Source organism: Xiphias gladius, chromosome 8 (genome assembly GCF_016859285.1).
Source record: "Xiphias gladius isolate SHS-SW01 ecotype Sanya breed wild chromosome 8, ASM1685928v1, whole genome shotgun sequence".
Taxonomy (NCBI): Eukaryota; Metazoa; Chordata; class Actinopteri; order Istiophoriformes; family Xiphiidae; genus Xiphias; species Xiphias gladius.
Window position 1 is genome coordinate 2,607,754 of NC_053407.1, and position 25,556 is coordinate 2,633,309.

General features: G+C 38.8%; 2 protein-coding genes across 2 annotated transcripts in view; both read left to right on the plus strand.

Annotated features, from left to right (window-relative positions):
* The window catches only part of sntb2 (syntrophin, beta 2), a 38,532-nt gene extending 22,820 nt beyond the window's left edge, over window positions 1-15,712 (plus strand). The window contains exons 2-7 of the mRNA XM_040132539.1: window positions 860-1,079; window positions 2,465-2,675; window positions 5,423-5,565; window positions 9,397-9,593; window positions 11,269-11,459; window positions 13,377-15,712. Coding sequence (XP_039988473.1) covers window positions 860-1,079; window positions 2,465-2,675; window positions 5,423-5,565; window positions 9,397-9,593; window positions 11,269-11,459; window positions 13,377-13,469 — 1,055 coding nt within the window. The 3' untranslated portion in view covers window positions 13,470-15,712. The remainder of the gene's footprint in view (window positions 1-859; window positions 1,080-2,464; window positions 2,676-5,422; window positions 5,566-9,396; window positions 9,594-11,268; window positions 11,460-13,376) is intronic.
* Window positions 15,713-17,198: 1,486 nt separating this feature from the next.
* On the plus strand, window positions 17,199-24,395 carry vps4a (vacuolar protein sorting 4 homolog A). Its single transcript, XM_040133916.1, has 11 exons — window positions 17,199-17,437; window positions 18,084-18,195; window positions 18,321-18,465; window positions 18,575-18,636; window positions 18,914-19,033; window positions 19,716-19,872; window positions 20,413-20,561; window positions 20,748-20,829; window positions 21,746-21,965; window positions 22,117-22,257; window positions 23,673-24,395. The coding sequence occupies exons 1-11, from the start codon at window positions 17,417-17,419 to the stop codon at window positions 23,772-23,774; spliced, it is 1,311 nt and encodes a 436-aa protein (XP_039989850.1). The 5' UTR covers window positions 17,199-17,416; the 3' UTR covers window positions 23,775-24,395.
* The last annotated feature ends 1,161 nt before the right edge of the window (window positions 24,396-25,556 follow it).

Consider the following 25,556-nt stretch of genomic DNA (forward strand, 5'->3'; position numbering starts at 1 on the left):
CAACAACAATGACGATGACGTGGTCACTGCGCTGAATCAGTGTTCAGGTGATCAGATCATCAGCACAACGGGCCCTGTTTTCTGTGGACCGCTGGCTGAGCTCAAAGCGGGCCAGACAAAAGTTGCAGGACCGTGATATCCTTTGTGTCTAAACAGACTGAGCAGACTTTTTTGGCATTTAAGAATAAGAGGAACTACTTTATTATAGAGGTGTTCATACCATTCATAGTGTTTATACTGTTTATACAGTTTAAAGCAGTTTAAACAGCGTTTCCCATACATAGACTCTATTGGGATGACCTGCCCAGGTAGATTAAGACCCATCCAGGTAGATAAAATCACTTGTTTGCACCTAACTAATTTTTGGCCACACACCTGTCTGAGCTTGTGCTACAGTAACTGCTACGGCTTCTCTGTGTACAGCTGCCTAGCTAGCATCTACCAATAGCCTGTTAATTGTGGCTACAAAAAATAACCTGGATTACACTCTCCCCCTATAAACTGCATGGATCTCTGCATGCACATCGGTCACCTGCCACACCTCCCACCAACACAAGTAAATTCTCAATCTAGGGGAATGCTGATAAAGTATAAATGATCATATAATTATTAAGTAAATAATAAAGTAATTAATTTCACAACTTGCAAAAAAAATTGAATTGAATAAAACATTGTAGGTATTAAATACCTATCCCTGAGATTCTATGTAATATAAGGTAAAAAAGTCTCTAAAATCACACTTAGACCATGGACACTGTAAATGTAAATTATATCAGCCAACCTGGGAGTTATTCAGTCATGCCACCTTGTACTGGATGTACATTGGTTGGTATTTATGCTCTCCTCTTTTCCTCCACAGTAAAGTATATCCGTGAGGTTTCTCCGCTCTTCAAGAAGCCGTCCCTGGTGGCTGACTTGCCGTGGGACGGTGTCCGCCCGCAGTCACCCAGCTACAGTGGCAGTGAGGATTCGGGGTCGCCCAAACACAGCAGCTCCTCCTCGTCCAAAGACAGAAAGGTCATCAGCCTGAGGATGTGCTTCATCAGCAGGAACCTTACCATGCCAGATCTGGAGAACAGGTCTGATATAAGGCTCCTCAATGTTTGTGTGTATGTCTGAGAGAAATTGCTGAGTATGTGGGAGTTTAGGTGTGGTTGTGTGTGTGTTTTACCGCTGGGTGTGTGAGTGTGGTTTTTTCCTGTGTCCAACTTCTGTTCATTAGAATGGAATGTTTGCTCTGGGAGAGATAATAAGCGATAAAAATGCTCTTTGTGGTTGGGTACAGTAAATAGATGAGCATCCAAAGATTAAGGAATAAATATGAAAAACACCCAGCAACATGTATAACTGTTAACAAAGCAATACCAGGACTTAATGATAGGATATTAGCTTTGAAGTAAATCTCCACTTCAAACATTGCTGCAACAAGTGGGTGATACTAAATTGCCAGGTAGCAGTATGTCAACCTCATATATTGTGCATCTGTCATATCGCTGTTGCTTAGTTTAAGATTAACTCAGTCAAATCAGAAAAAGCAAAGTCATGCACATACTTTTGGAATCAGCACGACTAATTCTTTCCATTGAGAGTAGTATCGCTGATGTTCATTGGATTATAGAACATCAGATGCTCCTTGTAACTTAGCATCTTTTCTAGCAATGGTCATGTTTAGGTTTCTCAGAATCAAAACTGATCCAGTGATAGTAGTGTGTAAACAGGAACTTCTAGTAGCTAATGCAGCATGTCTTTTCATAGAGAAGATTTTCCAAAATGTAAACAAATTTTGGCTTTAAAAAACACAGGGCTAAGATAAATGTGCTCACCATCTCCGTGTCAACATAATATTTCACACAAAGCATAACTGGAACACTGGTGGTAAAATCTTAATATATATTCATTCCAAAGAAAAGGAAAAACAATAGCATTGACAAAATCCATGGAGATAAACCTTTTTGTTACACTGTTATTGCTTTTTTGACAGAAAATTCATATACCTCTCACACAACATGTACAGTGCCACTCACATGCCAAACGATGGTATTTCTGAGTAACCTCTGAAAACAAAATCTGACATGCCTATTATGTTTTTAGACCTCAACTAACTTGCCAAGTTATCACTTGAATTTGCTATATAATTCATTTGTCAAGGACATGGACAAAGCTCGAGGGAGATTGCACAGAAAAAATTATATATTTTATAGCTTGTTACAATTATATTTCAAATATGTGAAATGCATCTTCAATTAAATATATATCCAAAATGAAATCTCAGTCTTACACATCTCCCACAACCTGTTTGTAAGGGAACCACAGGTGGGGTCCCAAACCCAAAGCTCAGATATTCTGACCTTAATACAGTCATTCACTCACTTTTGTGATTGTTTATTTATATTTGGTGTTTACATTATTTTGTCTCGTCCCTGGTCTTCTGATAAAACTGACAAATCTCCTCACTTCCCTTCAGACTGCTGGAGCTCCATTCCCCAGATGGCCAGCACACAGTTGTTCTGCGCTGTAAAGACGGCCCTACTGCCAACTCCTGGTTCACTGCCATCCACACCAACATTGCCGCCCTGCTGCCACAGACCCTGGCTCACATCAACGCCTACCTAGGGGCCTCACCCTTGACCTCCACACATCCCCACCTCAAACACATCGGGTGGTTGGCTGAACAGGTGTTTTTAGCTTTGTTTAACAGCTGCATCCTATGTTATACATGTGATTAGGGATGTCACAATAGCAGAAATTTGGTGGCTACCATTGACATTCCACGGTTCTCAATACCAAATTAAATTCTATTGAAAAAAAAAAAGAAAACAACAGAGGCTGCTGCAAACACAGTGTGCTAACTTGCATGCACACACACACACACACACACACACACACACACACACACACACACACACACACACACACACACACACACACACCTCCATATAGTCAGTGTGCAGGCAGTATTTTAAAGTAACATGGTTACAGACCAGTAGTACATTTTATAGTATTCCTGATGAATAGACAAAATACTAATGTCCCATTTAAATGGTGAGCACACTCCAGAACACGGTAACCCATTTTAGAATGACTTTGAACCACTGGGTCACATGACATGAAAGGTGGTGTTGAAAAAAAATGACTCTCTTAAAATATTCCTTTTACATAGACAAAATACTAACATACCATTAATCATGTATTGACAAAAAACTGTAACTGTCCTGATTAATATTTATGTAAATTAACAAAAAGACAAATTCAAAATGAAAATGAGTTTGCAACATGGTTTTATCTGTTATTTATTTATTAATTGTTATATGACTCCTCATGCAAGTCGGCATATAAAGTGGTATCGAAAAATAGCCTATGTAACATTTCCAGCATACAGTAATTTACAGATGGTCCCCAAGTCAATGTGATGTGCAGAGTAGGTGAGGGCCTGTTACTGTATTAATAGAGTAAACACCGACATTGGTCGGTCGCTCACAGGTCCTTTGAACTGAACATCCATTTAATATCCAACTTCAAACTAATTTCACCATGATGAGGTGTTTCCTCATTTCGCTTGAAATGCTGTGACACCATTTGCATGCTAGCTTTTGGTTGTCTATAACTTGTCCCTCATGATCCTCTTCAAAAGCAGAATATTTCTATACACGAGTCTTGGCCTGTTGTTTTGGCAGACATGTTGCTGCACCTGCTCCTGTTGGTAGTATGGGAATACAGTACATTATCGGTTCTGATAAATATACCGGATAATTGAAAAACATGTTGCTCCCAGAAGGAAGTGGCATCAGTGTGTTTTCAGTTTAGTTTGCTAGAGTTCTGTACCTGTTTCACTACTCCCACGTTACAGCACATACCCAGACCTCAAACATATAGGCTTCTCGTAACTGCAGCAGCACAGAGGAAGAGTGTGTTTTCTAGAAGTAGTTTTAGTCTTAAATTGAAACATGTCCATTGAAAAATGAACCAAGGCTAGTCTCAATTCACAGGAACAAGACTCTTACTCTGAATAGTATCTTTTCACTTTGATTAAGTGTTCATTCAAGGCCAAGTTTAATGTATGGTGTGTGGCTCCATTTATCTTGAGTGGGCTCGAACAGGAAACAAGAGTACAAGTTTCCATTGCATTACATTATTTCCTGTAGAGCCCACCTACTCACCAGTTGCACTCAAAAAACATAAAAACATACTGACTGTCTGGTTTAATGTCATTGCTTTTCATTTGAATTGCACCAATACCACAGTCACTCAGCTATGACTCATACAAACATACGCTGCCTTATTTTTACCACAATGCTTTCACAAATACGGGTCTGATTGTCAGTATAACGCCTCTCCAGCTGCACGCTATCAAACTACACCAATATCCCTGTTTGCTGTCAAACTACATCACTATACCTATACCTCATCAAACTACATTAATATACCATTACCTACCAAAAAAATCACTATACCTTTAACCTGCCAAACTGTATAACAACACCTGTATCCATACCCTGTAGTAGTTTCTGCTTTGTCAAACTACATCACTATGCCAGTAACTTTCCAACTACATCAATATATCTGTACTTTTACCTATTAAAACAATCACAATACCTGGACTCTGTCCAACTACATCAATATAACCTGTAAGGTGTAGTAGTTATAACCATTTCAAACTATAGTACTGTGCAAAAGTTTTAGGCACTTTAGATGTTTAGATTCTTATCCATCATGCAGTACCACCAAGGAGGTGTCCAGTCAGTCCCAAATTCATTCTGAAGCAAGACAACAACCCTAAACATACAGCCTGAGTCATAAAGCACTATCTTCCGTGACAAGAAGAACAAAGAGTCCTGCAATAGATGGTATGGCCCCCACAGCCCCAACATCATCAAGTCAGCCTGGGATTACATGTAGAAGCACAAACCATAGGGACCGCCTAAACCCACACAAGAAGTGCGGAAGCCCAAGATGCTTGGAACAACCTACCTGCCAAGTACCTTGAAAGTGAGTGCAAGTGTACTGATGAGAATTAGTGATGTTTTGAAGGCAAAGTGTGGTCCCACCAAATATTGATTCGATTTAGGTTTTTTCTGGTCACTGCACTTGGTATGAATTTACCTGATAAATTAAAACTGTACATCACTGTACCTGTACTACGTTAAAAAACTATATCATTACAACTGTGCTCCATACCCAGTGGTAGTTTAGACTACATTAAACTATTTTGAAATATATTATGCACTTTGAAAAAGTAAATAAATAGGTTTATACGTCATCAGCTCAAGTGAACTATGGAACTGGAGAACCCATCTGCTTAATTTTCTAGCGTACATAGGCTTACCTATAATAAAAATACACCATTTTTGTAGGGTAGGAGAAACTGGATATACTGTATTGCTGCCTTTGACATCATGCATTTCCTCCTGACTTTCTTTTTCAGGTCCAGCTGGAAGGTGGACGACAGCAGTACAGGCCACTGGTCATGGCGCTGACGGAGAAGGATATCCTGCTGTTTGAATCAGTACCGTGGAACAGAGAGTCCTGGTCCATGCCTCTGCTTACACACCCATTGCTAGCTACCAGGTAAAGACAACAGAAAAAATGTGTGAATCAGCGGAAGCCTCACACTGCCAGAATGTTCAAATGTCTTGCTGGTCTGCTTTCCATAATTGTTGGTTTTATTATTCCTTGCTTTTCAGTACAAATGTTTATGTTTACATTTAAATGCAACTGGATGGGATTTTTTGGAACTTTCTTTATATTGGTGTTTTCAGGTTAAAAAGAAAACAAAAAAAAAGGGTTGGTATGGGCCACATATTAGTACGCAACAGGGTTTTTCAATCGTACAGAGAGTAGGTTACATCCCATAGAGTATCTAGTCAGTTTTATTCCAGAACTTAATAAATTGTTCAGATCGTAGTCATAAGGAAAAGATCATTGACAATTGCGATCTAGTCATCCTTTGATGGCAGGTCTGCCTGCAGCCACTTCCGTGTTATAGCTTTCTTGCTTGCAACCAAAAGTACTTTATAAAGATATTCATCCTGGGCCATGAGTTTGATAAGGATTTTGCTTAGGCATAATGTTAGACAAGAGCAATCACCTTCTATTCCAGAAATATTCCTTATTTCTTGCCAAAATGAATGGATTAGAGGGCAGCCCCAAAATACATCCTGTCCCTGAGTACAACACTGTATAAATTTCAAATTTAGAGTTATAAAATATCATATTATGTTCTTTTAGCAGAATTTTCGCTAGGGTCTTGAAAGGGTAGTCCTAGCCTGATGCTCCCAGATATCATTCCAATCATCCTCAGATATATCCAGGCCCAATTCCGTCTCCCATTTTTGTTTGACCTGGACAGTAGAATTATTTTTGGAGATTTGTAGTCTATTATATATTTCTTATCTTTATGTTTCTTATCTTTAGTCTTATATGCATCAGTGAATATATTTATCAAATTGGGTCTAGTATCCGCAATTTTTTAAATTTCATTACTAAAATAGTCTCTGACCTGGAGATATCTGAAGAAATTATTTATTCCAAGGTTGTATGCATTTGAAAGGTGGTTAAAAGACTCCAAGCCATCACCACTAGCTATAGTGCAGTAAACTGTTATACCATTTTGTGCCCACTGCCTAAATCACATATCTAGAGCAGAAGGTTTGAACTCTGAATCGTATTCTACGCATTTTACTATTCTGGTATGCTTCTCAAGTTGTTACCTTTTGCAGGTCTCAAACCACACCCTAAGGGCTACCTTACTTCATTGGTTTGGTTTATCTAGATAAGAATCCTGATGTTGGTAATTACCTAATATAGACTGTAATTTGAATTGCATTAATTCTAAATCTTTCCATTTAGCTGAATAGTCCGGATTGTGCCATTATACCAGTGATCTTAGCTGGGCGGCAATGAAATAGTCCTCAATGCTTGGAAGTAAGAGTCCACACTTATCTTTAAGTAATTGTAGGATCCTATACTGTTCCACATAAATCTTGAGATTATTTTATTCAATTCACTGAAATCTTTAATGGAGGCTACAACAGGATGTGACTGAAATTGGTACAGAAACTGGGGTAGTACGATCATTATTATTGTTTCAATTTGGTTTGACATATCTAGTGGTAACTAGTGGTTTCACCTCCTCTGCAAGTTTGTATACTCAAGTTTAGGTTGTATTTGAATATTCTAATTCCAAGAGATTTGTCTCTTGCCAAAAAAAAAACACTTGTACTGTATGTTTTCAGTTTTCCTTTTAGCAGTAACTTTGCTTCTTTTCACTGGCTTATGTAACCCATTCACATGGAATTAACATGTTATTACTCTGTATTCCTGATAGGACATTTACTTTGTATCTTTTTGTCTTTGTTGGCCCTTTGCAACCTGAAACATATTACCCTTGAATTTGGATATAAACAGCTACAAAGATTTGAACAAAACAGAACACAATGAATGTACAACAAATGGACTTCCACCACTGGAGAACAAGTGTCTCTCCTTGAATCTGAGGGGAAGACCTGGTTTAAAGTAAGGGCCCCTATGTGGAGCAAGTAGTAGGATTGCTCCTAAAACTGCAGCAGATAGCATTCTGCTCTACTAAAGCAGTTATTACAACAGTTCTACTCTCCTGTTTTCATGATCTTAACTTGTACTAAAAAGGTCGTCAATATATCCATTCAAAAAAAAGGAAGGAGAGTATATATGCTACCCCAGCACATTTCCAGATTATCACACCACCTGTTGTAGCTGAAGGGAGTCAGCCCCACTCCATCACTGCTGTTGAGATTAGGTCTCCAGGGGGCTGCGGCAGAAAGCACGCAGCTTCTGTCGTATCTGCTCCAGACGGGATGCTTGCTGATAGCACTTGTCTCCTACTTTCTCCCACGCCATCTTATGTGGTTTTGGAGTTGGGCTGGGTTTTCTGTCTTGGGCGATTGGGAACCCTTTCTTCCGCAAGTCATCTGCAGCCTCTTTTGTGTCGTTGTAGATCAGAGGACCACTATCCAGGAACACCTTAAACTAGGCGGGTCTGAAACCGCACACCTCTCTCCTCAAGTACTCTGCTTATTCCGGCATACTCGCTTCTTATCCTCACTATTAATGTCAGGTAGTCGTGGTTAAAGTAGACCCTTTTGTCTTTGTAACAATTACTTCTTTTTCCATGCGCTAAACAGACTCTTGAGTTTGTTTTTGTGCTCTAGGTTTCGTGCTTTTTCACTGTGGATCTCAAGGGAGCATCCTGGGGTAGCTGCGGGCCCAGAGCTCTGTGGCACCGCTGCATTTTCAGTTCAGTCTTATCCAGCATAGTCAGCTATGACTCCAGAAATGTTGCCACAAATGTGATCATGTTGTTATCTTCCTCACTTTTTGGGATTTCTTAAATGCGGAGGTTTTTGTTTGCCGAAATTGTAGTTCCAAGTCTGTCACTTTTGTTTGCAAATTTGTGCCGGTTTCATTTATCAGAGTGGCTCTTCTAGTTCGAGGTTGCACTCCTCTAATTTGGTAACATGCTGCTCTGCTTCATCGACTCGTGTTGTTGTGGTTTTTTAGTCTTCTCTGATATTTCCCAGGGCTTGATTAATCTCGCCTCTGAATTCATTCAACTCCTTCTTCATGTCCTATCTCAGTGTATAACGAAAAGAACTCAGCCTACTCTTAACATCACAATGTAATCTCGGTGTGTATACAGGCTAGTAAGCTAGCCCCCTTTTTTTGTGGTCACTTTACCTTTGGCTTTTCTGAGTTGGGGGGGGGGGTTTCTTTAGAAAAGCTGAAGAAGAACAACACAACTGTCAACACTCAGTTTTAGACTAGTTAATGTTGGGGGTCACCTCAGAGACCAGGACCCCTCACCAACTTTAATAAGCATCTTAAGAGGACTTGAGCAAATTTAGGCCTTTAGGTGAGGAACAAAGAACAACAATAAGTCTATGAAGATTCAAATGATTTATTACAGAATATCAAGTCAAATTAAAGAGAACAACCATCAGTATTCAGCCATGATCATCAGACAGAGACAAGAGTCTATCTATTTGGCCGAATAGGGTGCAGCACTCTATCCACCACAGAGGTTGCAGAGTCTGCACACGTGCCAACTATAAGACAATCCTTATATACAGTGATGGTCACGTAGCCGTTGTCGTCAGCAGGAATAAACAGGTTAACTTCCACACTCTGTCCTCAGTTCAGACCAGCATTTATTTGTTATAATCAGTCCATACGGTTCATTCAAACAATCCTAAATTCAGAGAACATAGCATCCCTTTAGATTACAAGAACATAGTTCAACAGGTTTAATCAGTGATAAGGGGCAAAGAATAAAAAGAAATAAAACATTTCCCATTACACTATGTGAGATGACTTTGAGAATGTTAAGTGTGCCACTTTTTTTGTGTGTGTCTTTCTCTCCAGACTGGTTCATTCTGGCAGTGCGAAGGGATCTCCCTCCCAGGGGTCAGACCTCGTGTTTGCCACTCGGACGGGCACAGGGCGGGGTATCGAGTCCCACGTCTTTCGAGTGGAGACCCACTGGGATCTGTCTTCATGGACACGAGCTCTTGTGCAAGGGGCACACGCTGCTGCTGAACTCATCAAAGAAGTCTCTATTGGTGAGTGTGGTGTTTGTGGTGAAACTGATAAGTCTGTAGTAAGAGTTTGAAGTCAGTACCAAAATTCCCTATGGGGACTGGTCTTCCCAAGTTTTGTGAAGAGCTGATTTATACAGACTATATTATTCATTCTATAGACAGTACTGGAGTCTGTTACACTATTGTTATACTTAGCTCTCATTCAACTCTTTGTTCATTTTTAAGCTGTTTGTAGTGTTGTTACACTGAAGTACAATATGGTTTAATATTGTAGATGTTGATTACAGCTGAACAACAAACCAAATTTATCAACATTATGAATCTCTTATTGATGTACATTTACTCATCACAATTTTCAATAAATCTAAATATAGTGACAAAAGCTCAAAAAACTAGTGGCATCCAGAAGTAGAAAGTAACAAATTACATTTACTCAAGTACTGTACGAAAATGCAATTTGGCAATATTTGTACTTTACTTGAGCATTTCCATTTGATGTCACTTAATACCTCTTATCCACTACATTTCTTAGGGAAATATTGTACTCTCTATTTATCCCCTCTATTTATCTGAGATTTGTAGTTACTATTTACTTTGCAGATTAACATTTTTCATACCAAATATATAATCAATTTAATTAAAAAATATGATACATTGCATTTCAGAATAATTTGTCCACACTTTATGATATAGTGCAAGCCAACTTTCAAGAAGCCAGTCTCAAGAAATACCACAATGTTGAATAAGCACCTTGATCATGTATGGCTTTGGATGGATTTGGATAAATACATGTGTTCTTGTTTTGTTCTTGTTTTGTTCTTGTTTTATACACTGTGGGTATGGTTTGTGTCCATAAACAGAGGGTAGCAGCAGTGTGGTAGAGTGTGTGAGCAAACCATCGACCAGTGGATTTGGGTTCACCTTGTCCATGAAATTACCAGGCTTACAAATGTCATGTACAAGTTAATTTTCTTGAGAAACTATTTGTCCACAAACTAAATGCTGTACACTGTATATAGGCCTTTAAATGCCACAGTACTTTGACTATGACAGGAAGCCCCTGACAGTAACTTGCTCACTAGCAGTGTGCAACAGCTCAGAAATAGCAGCTCTGTATAGGAAAAGCAGAAGTGGGAGCCAGCAGAGGGGAATGTTTACACTCTGTGCAGAACAATAGCTGGCTGCTGGAACAGCACTGGAAAGCATCGGCCTTTTTTTCTTCCTTCCCTGTTCTACTGCTACACAAACACACAATTGTTCAGGAACATTCAGGCCATTCAAGTTACAGTAATACACATGGAAATGCTTTTGGATCAAATGAACTCTCAGTAAAAAGCTACAGCAGACTTTTTTTATAAGATACACTTGTCTTTGGACTGCAGCAGAGAGAAACAACCCATCCAGTTTAATTTAGATGCTGTAGATGAACTTTTTCTGAGGAAGTTATTATTAAGAGACAGATATTGTCAATGTTTGGATTTGTGTTAATATAGGAAGTTAACAACATTCCTCTCAGACATTAAGAGGAACAATTTTAGGCTTATTAAAGTTTGTCTTATGCTGATATGTATATGAGCAGCACACATTATACTCATTCTCCACACGCACACTTGCACTCACCCACTCGGACATTTCTCACCCCTGCTTACCCGTACACCTGGTATTGTTAACGCTTTTCTCTCAACCCCTCTTCCAGGTTGCACGTTGAATAGGCAGGATGTTCGACTGACACTGCACTACGAGAAGGGCTTCACTGTGACGAGAGAGCCAGCCGACCCAGCCGGTGGCGCCGTGCTATACAGATACCCCTACGAGAAGCTCAAAATGTCCGCTGACGATGGAATACGCAACCTTTACCTTGACTTTGGGGGTCCAGAGGGAGAAATGGTAAGTTATAACTATGGAAAAAAGACATACTGTAATATTTTATGCTCCTGCCAGAAAGCAAATGCAAAGTATGTGACCCAAAGTCATTATAGCTTTTCATTATCAATAATTATTATGCTTTGATTTTTTAGTCTAAAAATTACCAATCACAATTCTGAATTCTTTCATCCAAAGGTGATGTCATCAAATTGTTTAGAGAGCAAGCTGGAACCAGAAAATGTTTGTTATTTTAACTTGATAAATAGCTGAAATTAATAATCACAATTTTTTGCTTTCAATTTATGAATTAATCAACTACTACTTTTATAATAAGTGTAACAGAGAAGCTAAGTTATCTCAACTATTAAGGTACACAGGATTCCTTAATCTCAGTTGTATCTCAAAAGTTTATGTTGGCCTTATGTTGAAACAAAAAGCTAACATCAGCAGAGCATTCAGGAAAAATGTGCCTTGTTACCTTATACTTTGGTGATGTAAACTGATCATGTTTACACCATATGTGAAAGAAGTTGTATAAAGCCTTTTGTGGCCCCAGAAGGTTCTGCTTGAAGACCAATAAACTGACTCAAGTGATGTCACTTGAGTCGATGTCAATTTGGGCTGAAAACTAAAAGTTTGAAAATTTAAAAAAAAAGAAAAAAAAAATCTGGGGCTTTGGAGTTAGAAACAAGTGAGTTTACCAGACCTCTGTAACCTGCTGTTCATCTTTACTTGAGGCAGGAGGACTCCAGGCTACATTAGCAGCTACTACACCAGAATCAAGTCGAGTTGCATTATGGGTAATATAAGCCCCGCGTTTTGACAAGGAAGAAGAATGTGTGGAAAAAAAGACTATATTTCAGGTTCTACTTCATCCGTTTTGATCCTTTTTTTTTAACTGTCTAACATGAGTCTGGCAATGTTAAAGGAGTGCAATGCGAAATCAGTGAAGTATTTTTGTGAAAACAGTGGCTTTAAAGAGCAACATAACACCCTGTTTTAGCTTGAGCACACCGCTTTTACACATTAAAAAAATGCATTAAAATTCACAGCCCTCCTCTCTTTTGAAATACAATGCCTAATCCGAGTCTGTACATATGTATCTACTGTCCTATGAGTCTTATGTATTTCTTCTTTCTTCTGTATCGCAGCGCATTGTCTAGTAGTAGATGATCTGCATGCTTGTGAATGCCATATACAGATTTATTTACACATTTATAAATCTCACTTCACATTTACAAATATGTGTACAAATTACAATTGGTTTAACATATTCATAAAATCTCAGTACATATTTACAAATTCTTGACACATTCACAAATCTGAGTAAACACACATAGAGACTGTGAGTTTCACAACTCTCCACATAAATTAGCAAGTAATATTGCTACAGTAGTACCCCCATAGAAGCAAAGCCACCCAGAGTTGATTACTGTTTTCCTGTATTTTGATTGGAGGGATTTTCTCAAATTGAGGTGATGTGACAAAAAAGGCTAAAATTTGTGGTGTTGCCTTGTACTCCACACAGTTGAAGTACAAGGCAACACCATATATAGGACAGAATTATTCAGTTTCCTCTGGAAATGGCAAAGAACTGCTCTTGCAATGAACAAGACAGACTGGGACCTGAACCAATTCATAGTATAATGAAGTGACCATAGATATAATTTACTAACTCAAAAAACTGGATCATGTGTTAATTTAATGTTAGGAGCAGATGAAAGGAATCTAATTACAGATAAATTAAAATTGAACAGATTTCAAATGTAAGCCAGTATACTGTAAATAAAGGCAGTCATCTTAGATTATTACAACTAGATCTTACCTTTTTTTTAAATATATATGTCTTTACTTCTCTTTTTTCCTGTCCTATCTACCCTTGGTGTTTTCCTCCTTCACCCTTTCCTCCCTCACTTTTTCCCTCCTTTCATCCTCCAGGTATTTGACCTCCACTCTGGTCCAAAGCCAGTGGTGTTTGTCCTCCACTCCTTTTTGTCAGCCAAGCTCACTCGCATGGGCCTGTTGACGTGAAGCAACCAACAACAGCAGTCTGGATCAGGGGGCGGGCCCAGGCACAGTGGGGAGGGGAGAGAGATGCCCCTAAATTGCTGATAATGGGGGTAAAAGGACCAGTGTGTAGGATTTAGGGGGATCTATTGGCAGAAATGGAATATAATATTCATAATTATGTTTTCATTAGTGTATAATGACCTGAAACTAAGAATTGTTGTGTTTTCGTTAGCTTAGAATGAGCCCTTCATATCTACATAGGGAGCGGGTCCTCTTCCATAGAGCCCGCCATATTTCTACATTAGACCAGAACGGACAAACCAAAAACTGGTCTAGAGAGTGCCCTTGGCATTTTTACGTTACCTGAAGGCCACCGTAGCTTCTCCTACATGCTCGGAAAGGGAGGGGTGAGGGGCGGGGTATGCAGTTGGTTGCAATCTGCAACCTCACCGCTAGATGCCACTAAATTGTACACACTGGTCCTTCAGCTTTTTATTTTAATTTTATTTTTTTCCAGTTTCTCCATTTTAGAGCTGAAGTTAGGCCTGAGATGGCACTGCAGGGAAGATTTAACCCAAGAGTTGTATTGTTGATTGTCTCAAAAATGTGCCATCTCTTCCAGCCTCTCCTTGGCCTCTTGCAGTCATTTGTATTGCAAGAGTAGGTAAGAGGAGTTGGCACTTTGCTTGAAGTCAGTTATAATATATATGGAAAAAATAGCTATTAACAATCTCATAACATTCCATGTGATAGCATATTAAATTTCATTATAATTATCTTTTCTTTTTTTTTTTGGATTAAAAAAAAGACACTAAAATGCTGTGATGTGCTTATGAGATTACATCACTAGTGCACTTCAAGCAAAGTGTTACTAGAAGGATAGGAAGGATTTTTTAGACAATTAACACACAGCCAAGCACAGATTGGTAAATGCTTCCTGTCTTTACTCTTTGCCTATCATTCCACGACAGCCTTCTAATGTACTTTGGGCTATTTTTAATGTATTTTTGTTTGTATTTGTGTTGACATGTGGGTGCTGTTTTAGAGTCAAAATGCAGTTAATTTAGCAGAGATTGTGTGAATGAAGAAAGATGTGTCTCTGTGTCTACTACGTGTTGCTGTTGGCTTGATAGTGTGCCTGCTGTCTGACAGACTCACCTTTTAGCACATTATCCCAAACTACTGTTGTAATCAGGATTGCCAACTGTGCCTTTTTACATGTAGTCAAAGACACTCTTTGTAATTTTTCCTTTTATTTCACACAATGAGAGAATTTAAAGCTTTTGACATGCACAAGCAATAGTATTACTCTTAGAGTGTAAACAATATTACTTTGTTTTTATGTTATTTGTTTTTTTTAACTGTATCTCTTGATAGCATGACTTCCTGACATTGAACTCTGTATGAGAAGATGATATATGACATGACCGTGTGTTACCTCCTTCACCTACACTACCATGTTGTCTCCGTCTCAATGTCGCTATCATCTCATTCCACTTTTCTTGAGATTACTCATCTCTTGTCACCAATCTATAGCATGACTTCTCTGGCCAAGGAATGTTTAACAGGTTTGTTTCAAGGTGGGCCATCACATGACAGTGGTACCAGTGTATTTTAATAATCTAAACTGTAACAGTCAATGTATTTATAATATGTAAAAAGAGATAAAATAATAGAAAATAGGCTGAAATGGAAACAAAAGAAAACCAAACTTTAGCAGGAAAGAAATTCTGCTGCATGTAGACAAGGTACGTCAAAGAAAACATAAGAAAAATGTAATGCTAGTCATATTCTTGCTGTTTAAGTCCCTGAGAAAAGCAAAAAAAAGACAAAAATGTTGTCAAATGTTCAAATAGAATGCACATAGTAGGCTAAAAGTGCACTATTTTGAATTATATCTGTTGCTTACATATTATTTATTATGACCAATGATGTAACTCATTCCAGTTGTCTCAAAAGGTGTTTGCTAAGAGCTGTCTCTGTAATGAAACCATCTATGGACCAACTTAAGAGACCCTCGGAGCCGTCTTAGATTTAAGAGTATTTTAAATCTGCTAAGTTTGAAACGTGAGGGATTTTTGGTTTTATCTGTCACTTAAGCCCAAAATTTCCCATTCAGCAGTTTGATATGGACCTTGGTGTACACCGATGTTGTCTGTTTCCAGTGAGACAGTGAGATGCAGTTGAAAATAGTTGAAAACTCTAAAAAAAAAAAAAGTAAATGGACCAAGAGTTAAGGTTATTTAGCAAACTGCTATCCTCAAGGTCAAGAATGAACTTTTACACTCCTATAAAACATGATTTGAACTAAAATCCCATAGTAGACCTTATGATTTCTGTCAATAGTGATTACCATCAAAGCAGCCATTGTTTTTTTTCCCTAAAATCAAGGAGGGTTAAAGTTAATTAAACTAACTACGATCCTCCTCCCTTCAAATCATCTGTTCAGTCCAGTGCCTGTATTGAGATTTGACTTATTAATGATTTCAGTGTGACTGTATGGTACATGTTGCTAAAGTTACCCTTCAGTAGATACTCTGTTCCTCAAACAATGTACAATTGTGTCCAGTGACCTTGTAAAATCGGAAAAGCCCTTCTATCCTCAGATAAGGAAAACAATCGCCTGTCTGACGGACCTCTATTCTATTTTGAACTCTGATTTCCTTGTGATAGTTTGAACAACTTGTTTAAGCTTGTTTATGAAAGCAAAAATGTGGAACTATATAGCTCCTAGAGCTATATAGCTTTTTCAGGCTATTTTAAGTGAGTGGCTGTGTTGAAGGAGAGGCAAACTTTGCTTCCCTTCAAACATAATATGTATGTGGGAAGTTTGAGTTATATTTGGCCTGAAATGAAGTCTTCTTCCTGCAGCATTTGAAGCAATAGTAAATGTTGCATTTAATCATCCTCCTTTTTCACAACACTTTTCATATGTTTCTCTAACCTGCTGCACAGATTTAATTGTCTGAAGTTAGTCAGCCTTCAGCAAGCTACAGGCCGTCCCTCTGAGCTTGATGCACTAATTTATCAAACCCCTTTAAACCTGTGAATGTACACCTCTTCTCCTCTTCCAAGTGATATTTTAATCTCATTTCTCTTAATTTCTGAAATTGTGGCTATCCTGTCTATGCAAAGCAGTGATTCAAAGAAGGGGTTTTTCAACCAAAGGTAACATCTGTGGCAGCTTGCGTCCAACACAATCATTAAACTGAAAAGTCATGAGGATAAAGTGCTGCTGCAACAATCTGTCATATGCAAAGTATTTTAGACTTCCTTCCAAGATACAGTATACAATGTATGATAGCAATGTAATAATCTCAAATGTAAATACCCACCAATAAAACTGTTACAAATTACAACTTCGTGTATGGTTTGTTGTGAAGCTCAGGAAAGATTTAGGTGTTACATTCTCTAATGTAGACAATAATGTACTAGATTTCATTCATTGAGGGTGTACTACTGATAGAGAACCATTATGGCCGCTAGGTGGAGCAAGCTGCTGTCCCTTGAAGCATCTGTCGCTGTTGTTACCATTCGTCAAGTTGCTAGTTTTAGCCACACGACCGGAAAATAACAATTTATATGTTAAAATATGGTATGTATATAATTTGATGTTATGTCAATTAAAAATAAACAGAAATTTAATCTAGCGAAGATTCAATTCATCATATATTTGGTGAATATGTGTATTCTGTCATTTTTAGGGCATATGGTTGTCACTTGTTAGATTTTGAAAATTTAAACCGGAAGTTATCTTTGTACCAGCTAGCTTGTTGGTAGACGCAGTGTTGCTGAGGTTTTGTTGGGTCAATGCAGAGCTGTCATTTTTGTTAGCTAATGTATTAGCCGCTGTTTTGTCATGTCAGCCTGTCACCCCACAACACAGGGCTGTTAACGAGTGCACCTTTTCACATATCCACATTTGGGGAGGCTAGAAATCTGGGCGGATAGTAGAAGAGTGAGATGAAATGACAACGTCAACATTACAGGTACGTTAGGGTATTAGCTAGCTAAGGTTAGCTTGCTTCAACTGGACGTTACTTGGTTTAGCCCATACAGCAGCTTGAATGCAAGCTAACTTGCTAGCAAAACAGCTGACGCCAAAGTCCGCTAATATTGTTGCCAAGGTAGTTTAGTTTAGCTGAGCCTGCGAACAGTGCTACCATTGTCTTGAAAATAACATTACCCTAAACATATACATTTAAACTTACTGTATTTGCTAACTACATAATGTAGTAATTCTGGTTGTGGGTCATGAGCTTGTGGATTGCTATCTAACCATCTTCCTGCTGGAGGATGTTTACAACGGTAGCAGCCCGTTAGCTAGGCTGTGGCTCCTGCCTACAGACAATTAACATTAAAAAAAAAAAAAGATTTACGTTATGAAACATCTCATTCTGGCGATTGGATGAAACAACACAGTAAATTTTGTTATAGAAGCACATAAACCAATAGGATCCTGTCGTATGACATGTTAGCTGTACAACTTTGTTTTGGTTGAAGCTCCATTGTCGACATGTGCAGATTGATATGAGGATGACGAACACATGTACATTCTGTGCCTCTAATCCTGTCTCCCCACCCCCAATCCATCTAACATCTGTCCTCTGACATTATTTCTCTGCATTAATGCAGAAAGCGATTGATCTTGTGACCAAAGCCACAGAAGAAGACAAAGCAAAGAATTATGAGGAGGCCTTGCGCCTGTATCAGCATGCTGTGGAATATTTCCTACATGCCATCAAATGTGAGTACTGCAGCCTGACAGGAAGTTAAAGTACCTGTCCTACCTGAACTTTTACACCCTTCTGGTGGTACAAAAAATGATGGGTTTTATTCACATTGCTGCTTGGAATTTAATACTTCCTTCAGATGAGGCCCACAGCGACAAGGCAAAGGAAAGCATACGAGCAAAATGCATGCAGTACCTGGACCGAGCGGAGAAACTTAAAGACTACCTGAAGAATAAAGACAAACAGGGCAAGAAGCCTGTCAAAGAGGCACAGAGCAATGACAAGTATGCTGTCATATTCCTGTTCTCGCAGTGAACACATTTAAGTGTCCAACTCTGTACTGGGCTTTACTGTATTTTCATGTTCTTTTTCATGTGTCTTTTTGCATTCTAGGAGTGATAGTGACAGCGAGGGTGAAAACCCAGAGAAGAAGAAACTGCAGGAGCAACTTATGGGTGAGTGGGAGTACATGGATTCAATCATTCCTCATGGCTGCGAAAGTAATCCAGTTGATGTTTGTGCGATAGTCATTATTTTGTGAAAAATACTGCACTGCTTATCTGTGGAAAGACATAAGACTTAAATCCCTTTTGTTTTTATTACAAGTAGTAGTGTTGGAATCAGCAAAGTTATGAGGTCCAGGTCTACAGGTGTATGGTTGCCATCAAGTGTTTCTTCGGTCTGCAATTCAAGGGTATCAAGATCTTAATCATGTTTTGCCTATGTGCCCAGGTGCTATTGTAATGGAAAAGCCCAATGTCAGGTGGAACGATGTGGCTGGGCTGGAAGGAGCCAAGGAAGCTCTGAAGGAAGCTGTCATCCTGCCCATCAAATTCCCTCATCTCTTTACAGGTACTGTTGTATCTTCCCCCTCTAATTCTGTTTACACCCACTAATTATCATACTGTCAAGTCAAAAGTTTAAAACACTTGGCAGAGGTAAATATATTTTTGCTAAAAGACAGTATATTATTATTATTATTATTATTATTGTTAGGTGTATGTTATCCATTGTTAATAATGAGATAACGGAAGGTAAATTTAAAGCTGAAATTGATTGATCTATAGAATATTATTTTGCAAGTTTATGTATTCAGTTAATCATTTTTAAAGCAAAAATGCCAAACATTCTCAGATTTTAGCTTCTCAGATGTGAGGATTTGCTACTTTTCTTTGTTACTTTAATGTGATACTTTTTTAGTTTTTGGACTGTGATTGATGAATCAACATTGAAAATTAGTTAGTTGCAGTCCTAGTTCAGTCTCACTGCATAATAGTCGAAAAGTTACTTTAGATGTTTAGAAATATAATTCTAGCATTCTTTCTATAATGGATGTTGTACTGCTACTCATTTAGTAAAATCTTTCCATCCGTCTTGTTTGACTGATAGTTCGTACAGCCATAATGTTATGTAAGTCTCCATGTCTGATTTAGTCATTGTTTGCTCTGGACTGCTGGAATGGGCTATTGGACGCTACCCTAGTAATTTGTACTCTAGTATGACAAACATTACTTCTCGGTCTCTCTTTTCTTAGGCAAGAGGACTCCGTGGAGAGGCATCCTGCTGTTCGGTCCTCCGGGGACAGGGAAGTCATACCTGGCCAAAGCTGTGGCCACAGAGGCCAACAACTCCACCTTCTTCTCTGTCTCCTCCTCAGACCTCATGTCCAAGTGGCTGGGAGAGAGTGAGAAGTACGTCTCCTTCTCACGGGTGGCTGTCTGAAGTGACTGGATTATAAACAAGGGAATTCAGGACATGTGATCTATTCTCTGCAGAAGTCAGACTATGTTCTAGTAAAGGAATATAGTAGAATATATATTTTTTTCTCACGTTCATTTTATTAGAATTTGTCAGCCTAGCTAGAGTGGAAATCTGACTCTTCAACCTTTTAAATAAACAACATCAGAAATCTGTGAAAGAATGTTGGGATATAGAAACACTCTGACTTAGTTATGAACATTTATGGAAACATACCTTTTGCAGTAATTACACTTTTGTGAGGCTAGAGGTTCTAACCTATTTTTGAAGCTGATCAGTCGGAGTAAACTATAAGAAATCTACACTTCCCAGGAAACCAATATCTATTCCAGACCAGCAGTACTCGCAGTCTTTCTCAGGGTCACTCGGCAACTCTCTTCATCACAGTCACCAATGTAGACTGCACCTCCTTTAAAATTGCTGTCACTGTCTCTCTCAGTCTCATTTTCTCCTTCTCTCCCTGTCTCCCCCAGACTGGTGAAGAATCTGTTTGACCTGGCTCGCCAACACAAACCTTCAATCATCTTCATTGACGAGGTGGACTCACTGTGTGGCTCCAGGAATGAGAATGAGAGTGAGGCTGCTCGCCGCATAAAGACAGAGTTCCTGGTCCAGATGCAGGGTGAGCCAATGATGAGATGAGTAAAGAGAACAATCAGCAGTATTGACAATATGCAGTATTGACTAACATTTATTGTGTACTGCATAAGTGACAATAGAAAAGTTATCTGAAATATGAAAATAACCTGCATGGACACTGAGGGAAGCAGTAAGTGCTCATGTTGACTGGAGATCTCTGGTTTTCTAGGTGTGGGAAACAACAACGATGGAATCTTGGTGCTGGGAGCCACCAACATCCCCTGGGTGCTAGATGCTGCCATTCGCAGAAGGTCAGAGGTCACTGCAATACTCCATGGTTCCAAATGTGTTTGTCTCAAAATTGAGTTTGTTTTACAGGGTTTTTTGGGGGTCATTCAAATAACCCTTCTTTTTATTAAATAGGAGAGTTAAATTCATCTTAGTCAAAGGACACATTTCTCTGTAACTGTACATTATGATTCAGGATAACTGGAGAAGGAACTTTGTTGCTTAAGTTAAAAAAGTTGTTTAAATAGCCTGTTGTTAATCTTAAGTCTTCACATCTCGGCGGCAGTTACTTTACACCATTTCCCCAGTAGTACCTGGAGAGGAGTTAAAGCTGGGAAGAAAATAAGCAACTGAACTCTTTTAGCACAAGTGGTTTTCATTGTTGGATGGATGGAGATATTGTCAGATTGCACACTGTCTCAGTTGGTTGAGGAAGATGAAATGCAAGGTGCATTTAATAAGCCAAATATGATAAATTCTGTAGTTTCACTAAAACATGTATTGAACCTACACTAGAGTAGGAACCAAACTACTTTGGAAAACAGCCTCAGATCTTTAAAAACCAACCTCTCTTACACTATGATTTAATACACTACAGGGTTCATCCAATATATGATAGTTAAAATAATGATAAAATTGTTTGTATCATATATTGTTGCTAAGCACAATTGTTAAATACTATCCCTCGTTTTTATATTCTTTCCACTTTTATAGTTTCAGAGTTTATCTGTAGCTACCTTATGTTAAGACACAAATGGGCTCTCTGTGAAAGATGTCTGTGTCACAGAGTGTAAAATTCAGCTCCAGGCCGCTTTCATGAGCTCTATAAAGTCTTAAATGTGTCAGAAACCTGCAAGCACGCAGTTTATGTTATTTGTGATTTGAACAGCTGGTGAATGTGTGATTGGTGAATTGAACCTGTCCTCTGTCGTGTGGCAGGTTTGAGAAGCGTATCTACATCCCTCTGCCGGAGGAGCCAGCTCGGGCTCAGATGTTTCGTCTTCATCTGGGCAACACGCCACACAGCCTGAGCGAGGCCGACCTGCGGCAGCTCGCCCGCAAAACCGAAGGCTTCTCTGGAGCTGACATCAGCATCATTGTCAGAGACGCTCTCATGCAGCCAGTTAGGAAGGTCCAGTCTGCCACACACTTCAAAAAGGTCAGCTCACTACAAACTAAAGAAAAAAAACATCGTAAATCTTCAAACCCCATGTCTGTCAAATTCTTGGGGTATTCTTGGTATGGTTAATTATGTTACATGACTTTTGTACATTTTGCATTACTGTTGTACCTTTTTTTTCTTGTTACAGGTTCGCGGTCCATCTCGAAGTAACAACCAGGTGATGGTGGATGACCTCTTGACTCCTTGTTCCCCTGGTGACCCCGCAGCCATAGAGATGACCTGGATGGATGTGCCTGGTGATAAACTACTAGAGCCCATAGTCTGCATGGTGAGATACACATATATTTTTTTAACTGCAATGCTGCAGCTCTTCATTCCAGACCTCCATTCTTCCACTACCTCTGTAGTAACAACTAGACATGAAAATTCCAATGTTGAATGCATCATGTCTGTAAACCTGATCCTATGACTTTAATATGGGATTTGTGTATGTTTGATGACAGATTGAGATATAGTGAAAATACAGACGTGATTGTGAACTTTAACTTTTTCAGTTATTTGATGGCTTACTTCCCTTCATCGGAGGGAAATGAATGGATTGCAAGATGTTGTTAACCTCAGCTCTAAAATTGTTGGCAAAACACAAGATCCCTAGCACAGCTTAATACTGACCAAGTCCTCAGAAAGGCATATATCAATAGCCCGACACGTGACCTCTATGACTACTTTAAGCTAATGCCATCTAGAATGTGTTTTAGATTTCCTGCATGTAAAACAAATAGAAAGAAGTCTGCTTTTATTCTAGAAGCGATTAGATTTATGAACAGCCATAGTAAGAAATGGTCGGTTTACATTCGACTGATACAGACTGATATCTGATAGCATAGACTGATAAATGCATTGCACTTTTGACTTCTGCTTTTGAACATAATATGAGCCTTTGTGGTGTTGGATAATGTTGGCCAGATACGGACTGGCCACTGTTATAAATCCTTGTATATTTCAAATCTCTCTATTTCAAACCATACCTGGTTTAAGTGCTACTTCAGCCATAGAATTGTGTACTATGTTAAAGATACACTGTAGAGTGTAAACATTAACAGATCGAGGGTAGAGTATTTGCTGATAAATATTCATGAGGTAAAACCAAACAATTGATTTCTGTGAGGAAATCAGGTTATGCAGATGGAGATGTAGTATTCTGCAAGGTAAAAGATATGTAAACGCACAAGCAGAAGAGAATAAAGAACAGAAGTAGAAACGATAATGATTGAATGGCCTTTAAGTAAGTGTGGGATTTACTGTATATCCTATCATAGATATGTGCTCTGCATTTTCAACATGTTGCATAGTCTAGGATAAGAATGGGAAACAAATTGTTCTTTTTTTTTTTTTTAAGAGTAAATCCAAGTAAGACACAACATTATATAAAAGTTTAAAGCAAAGCTGTTTTTGCTGCTTAAGCTGTAGAGGAAGCTACAGACAGTGTACTTCTTTGAATAAAACAGCTTTAGAAAAAGAAAATAATGGTTAAATGGAAGAGAGAGGGCGACTACATGGAACAAAGGTCCCCAGCTGGAATGGAAAAAGGTGTGTGCGAGATTCTGTTAATATCTGCCATGTTGTTCTGTTGTGGTTATTACATGCCAGTCATCAAAACAGTGTTCCACAGTGCCACTATCAGTGTAGCCCTAACTGTTACTCAGCTAAAATGCATCAAAAATGATTTGTATCTCTTTGCAGTCGGACATGCTGCGCTCTTTGTCCACCACCCGTCCCACAGTCAACACTGAAGACTTGCTGAAGGTCAAGAAGTTCACAGAGGACTTTGGGATGGAGGGCTGAGAGACGGAGCTCCATCCCATCCTGCCCCACCCTCTCTGCAAGTCCAACAGAAGGACCAACAGCTCATCTCCCCCTCTAATGCTGTACCATCCTGTAGACTTTCATCTCTCAGCTGAGCGCTTGGTTCACTGCCTCTCATGGATTTAAAATAGATGACTGGTCTGGTTGAACTAAAAGGACAAGAAATCCTGTATTTCTTACTTCTCATCATCCAGTCCAGTATTTTTTAATCCTTGGAGGGCGTTGATCAAATGCAACAATAGAAAATCTTGGTGTGAGTTGATACTTGGACAATAGAGGCCATGTCTTTACCCCATTTAAGACTATGTTTCGTTCCAAAGCACCCACTACACCACATTCAAAGAACTTTTCTTCTAGTCTGCATTGACGCGAAGAAAGCTGCATTTGAATCTAAATGCATAAGGTCCCTTGTCCCTTACTAAGCCGATTCTCTCTCTGACTGAAGGACTGTACATTTTGTTGCCATCGTGCACATGGCTTTGGATTGCAATGCTGGACAGTGACGTTTGAAGAGGAAACAAAAGAGTTAGTTATCTTGCCAGGCATGTGAGTGTGTGAATGCATATATGTGTTTTTATTAAACTTGTGTGTCTTAATGTATATGTCTATATGTTAAAGAGCCCTGTTATTTTAAGAGTTAAATTAATTGATCATTGCTGCCTCCATGTCCTTCTACAGCTCCCTGTGTGTCTTTATCAGGTCTGTACCTCTGTGCTAGCAGCTTTCAGAGCTCGGCATTCATATTCAGTATCTGCAATACAAGAGATGTGCTTGACTGAGAGCCAAACATCATATTTTCTCAATCCAAAAACTTGAAAAAGACTCAGAAATAAACTCAGTGGTAATCCTCTAATTGCTGTTGAGATAACCTTCTCACCTCCATGGCCATTAAGCAGCTGTTCTTGAGCTGTAAATTAAATCACAGGATCTTCATCTGCAGCTTAAATTCTCCCATTTGTCAAGGAATTGTAGATTCTCAGACTTATTTTTTTCTGTAAGGTCGTCTCATCCATTATCCTAGTGGTTTATTGGTTCAAATTTCATTCTTGACCTTGGAAACAGAAGTTGTATAAAAATTAAAAATAAAAATCTCATATCAAGGTCCTTTTGGTAGCTTCTGGGGCTTTTGACCATATCACATGATCAAAAATGACAAAAAGCCTTAAAGCGCTCAAACAAAAAGTTGAAGATCTGCATTTGAAAGCTCCAGAACAGCTAGTAGAGCTTGTGGTGAGATTCTTTTCTCAACTGCTATTTCCAATTACAAGGATGAACTTTGAACCTTGGTTCCAATTGCTGTTTTCAAATGAGCTCAAATGAATCTCTGCACTCCATTTCCCAGAATACACTCTTCTGTCTGAATGTGAGCCATACCTCGATACCATGGAGGTTCCTTTATTGAATTTTTGTAGCAGTCTGCGCAGCACTGACTGCAACAGTTCTTAAATCTCTCATCTTTTAAACATTTTGATGGACATTTTGATTTTGTTTTGCTTTACTCTGGCATACATTGTTCAGCAATGTTACAAAACACTATATATACTACTTGTTGGATCACACCTGACATTCTGTTTACACTTGAAGTATTTCTCTCATTGATGTTTCATGATGGAGCGCCAGTGAAAGTATTTTATTTTTTTCCTTTTGGGAGGTAAATATACACACCAAGTTCCACTCTGAGGCAGACACTGTCATACTGTTTCATCACTGTGTTCAGTGCAGGCTTTCCTTCTCAAGCTTCTACAGCATTTGTCCTGTTGT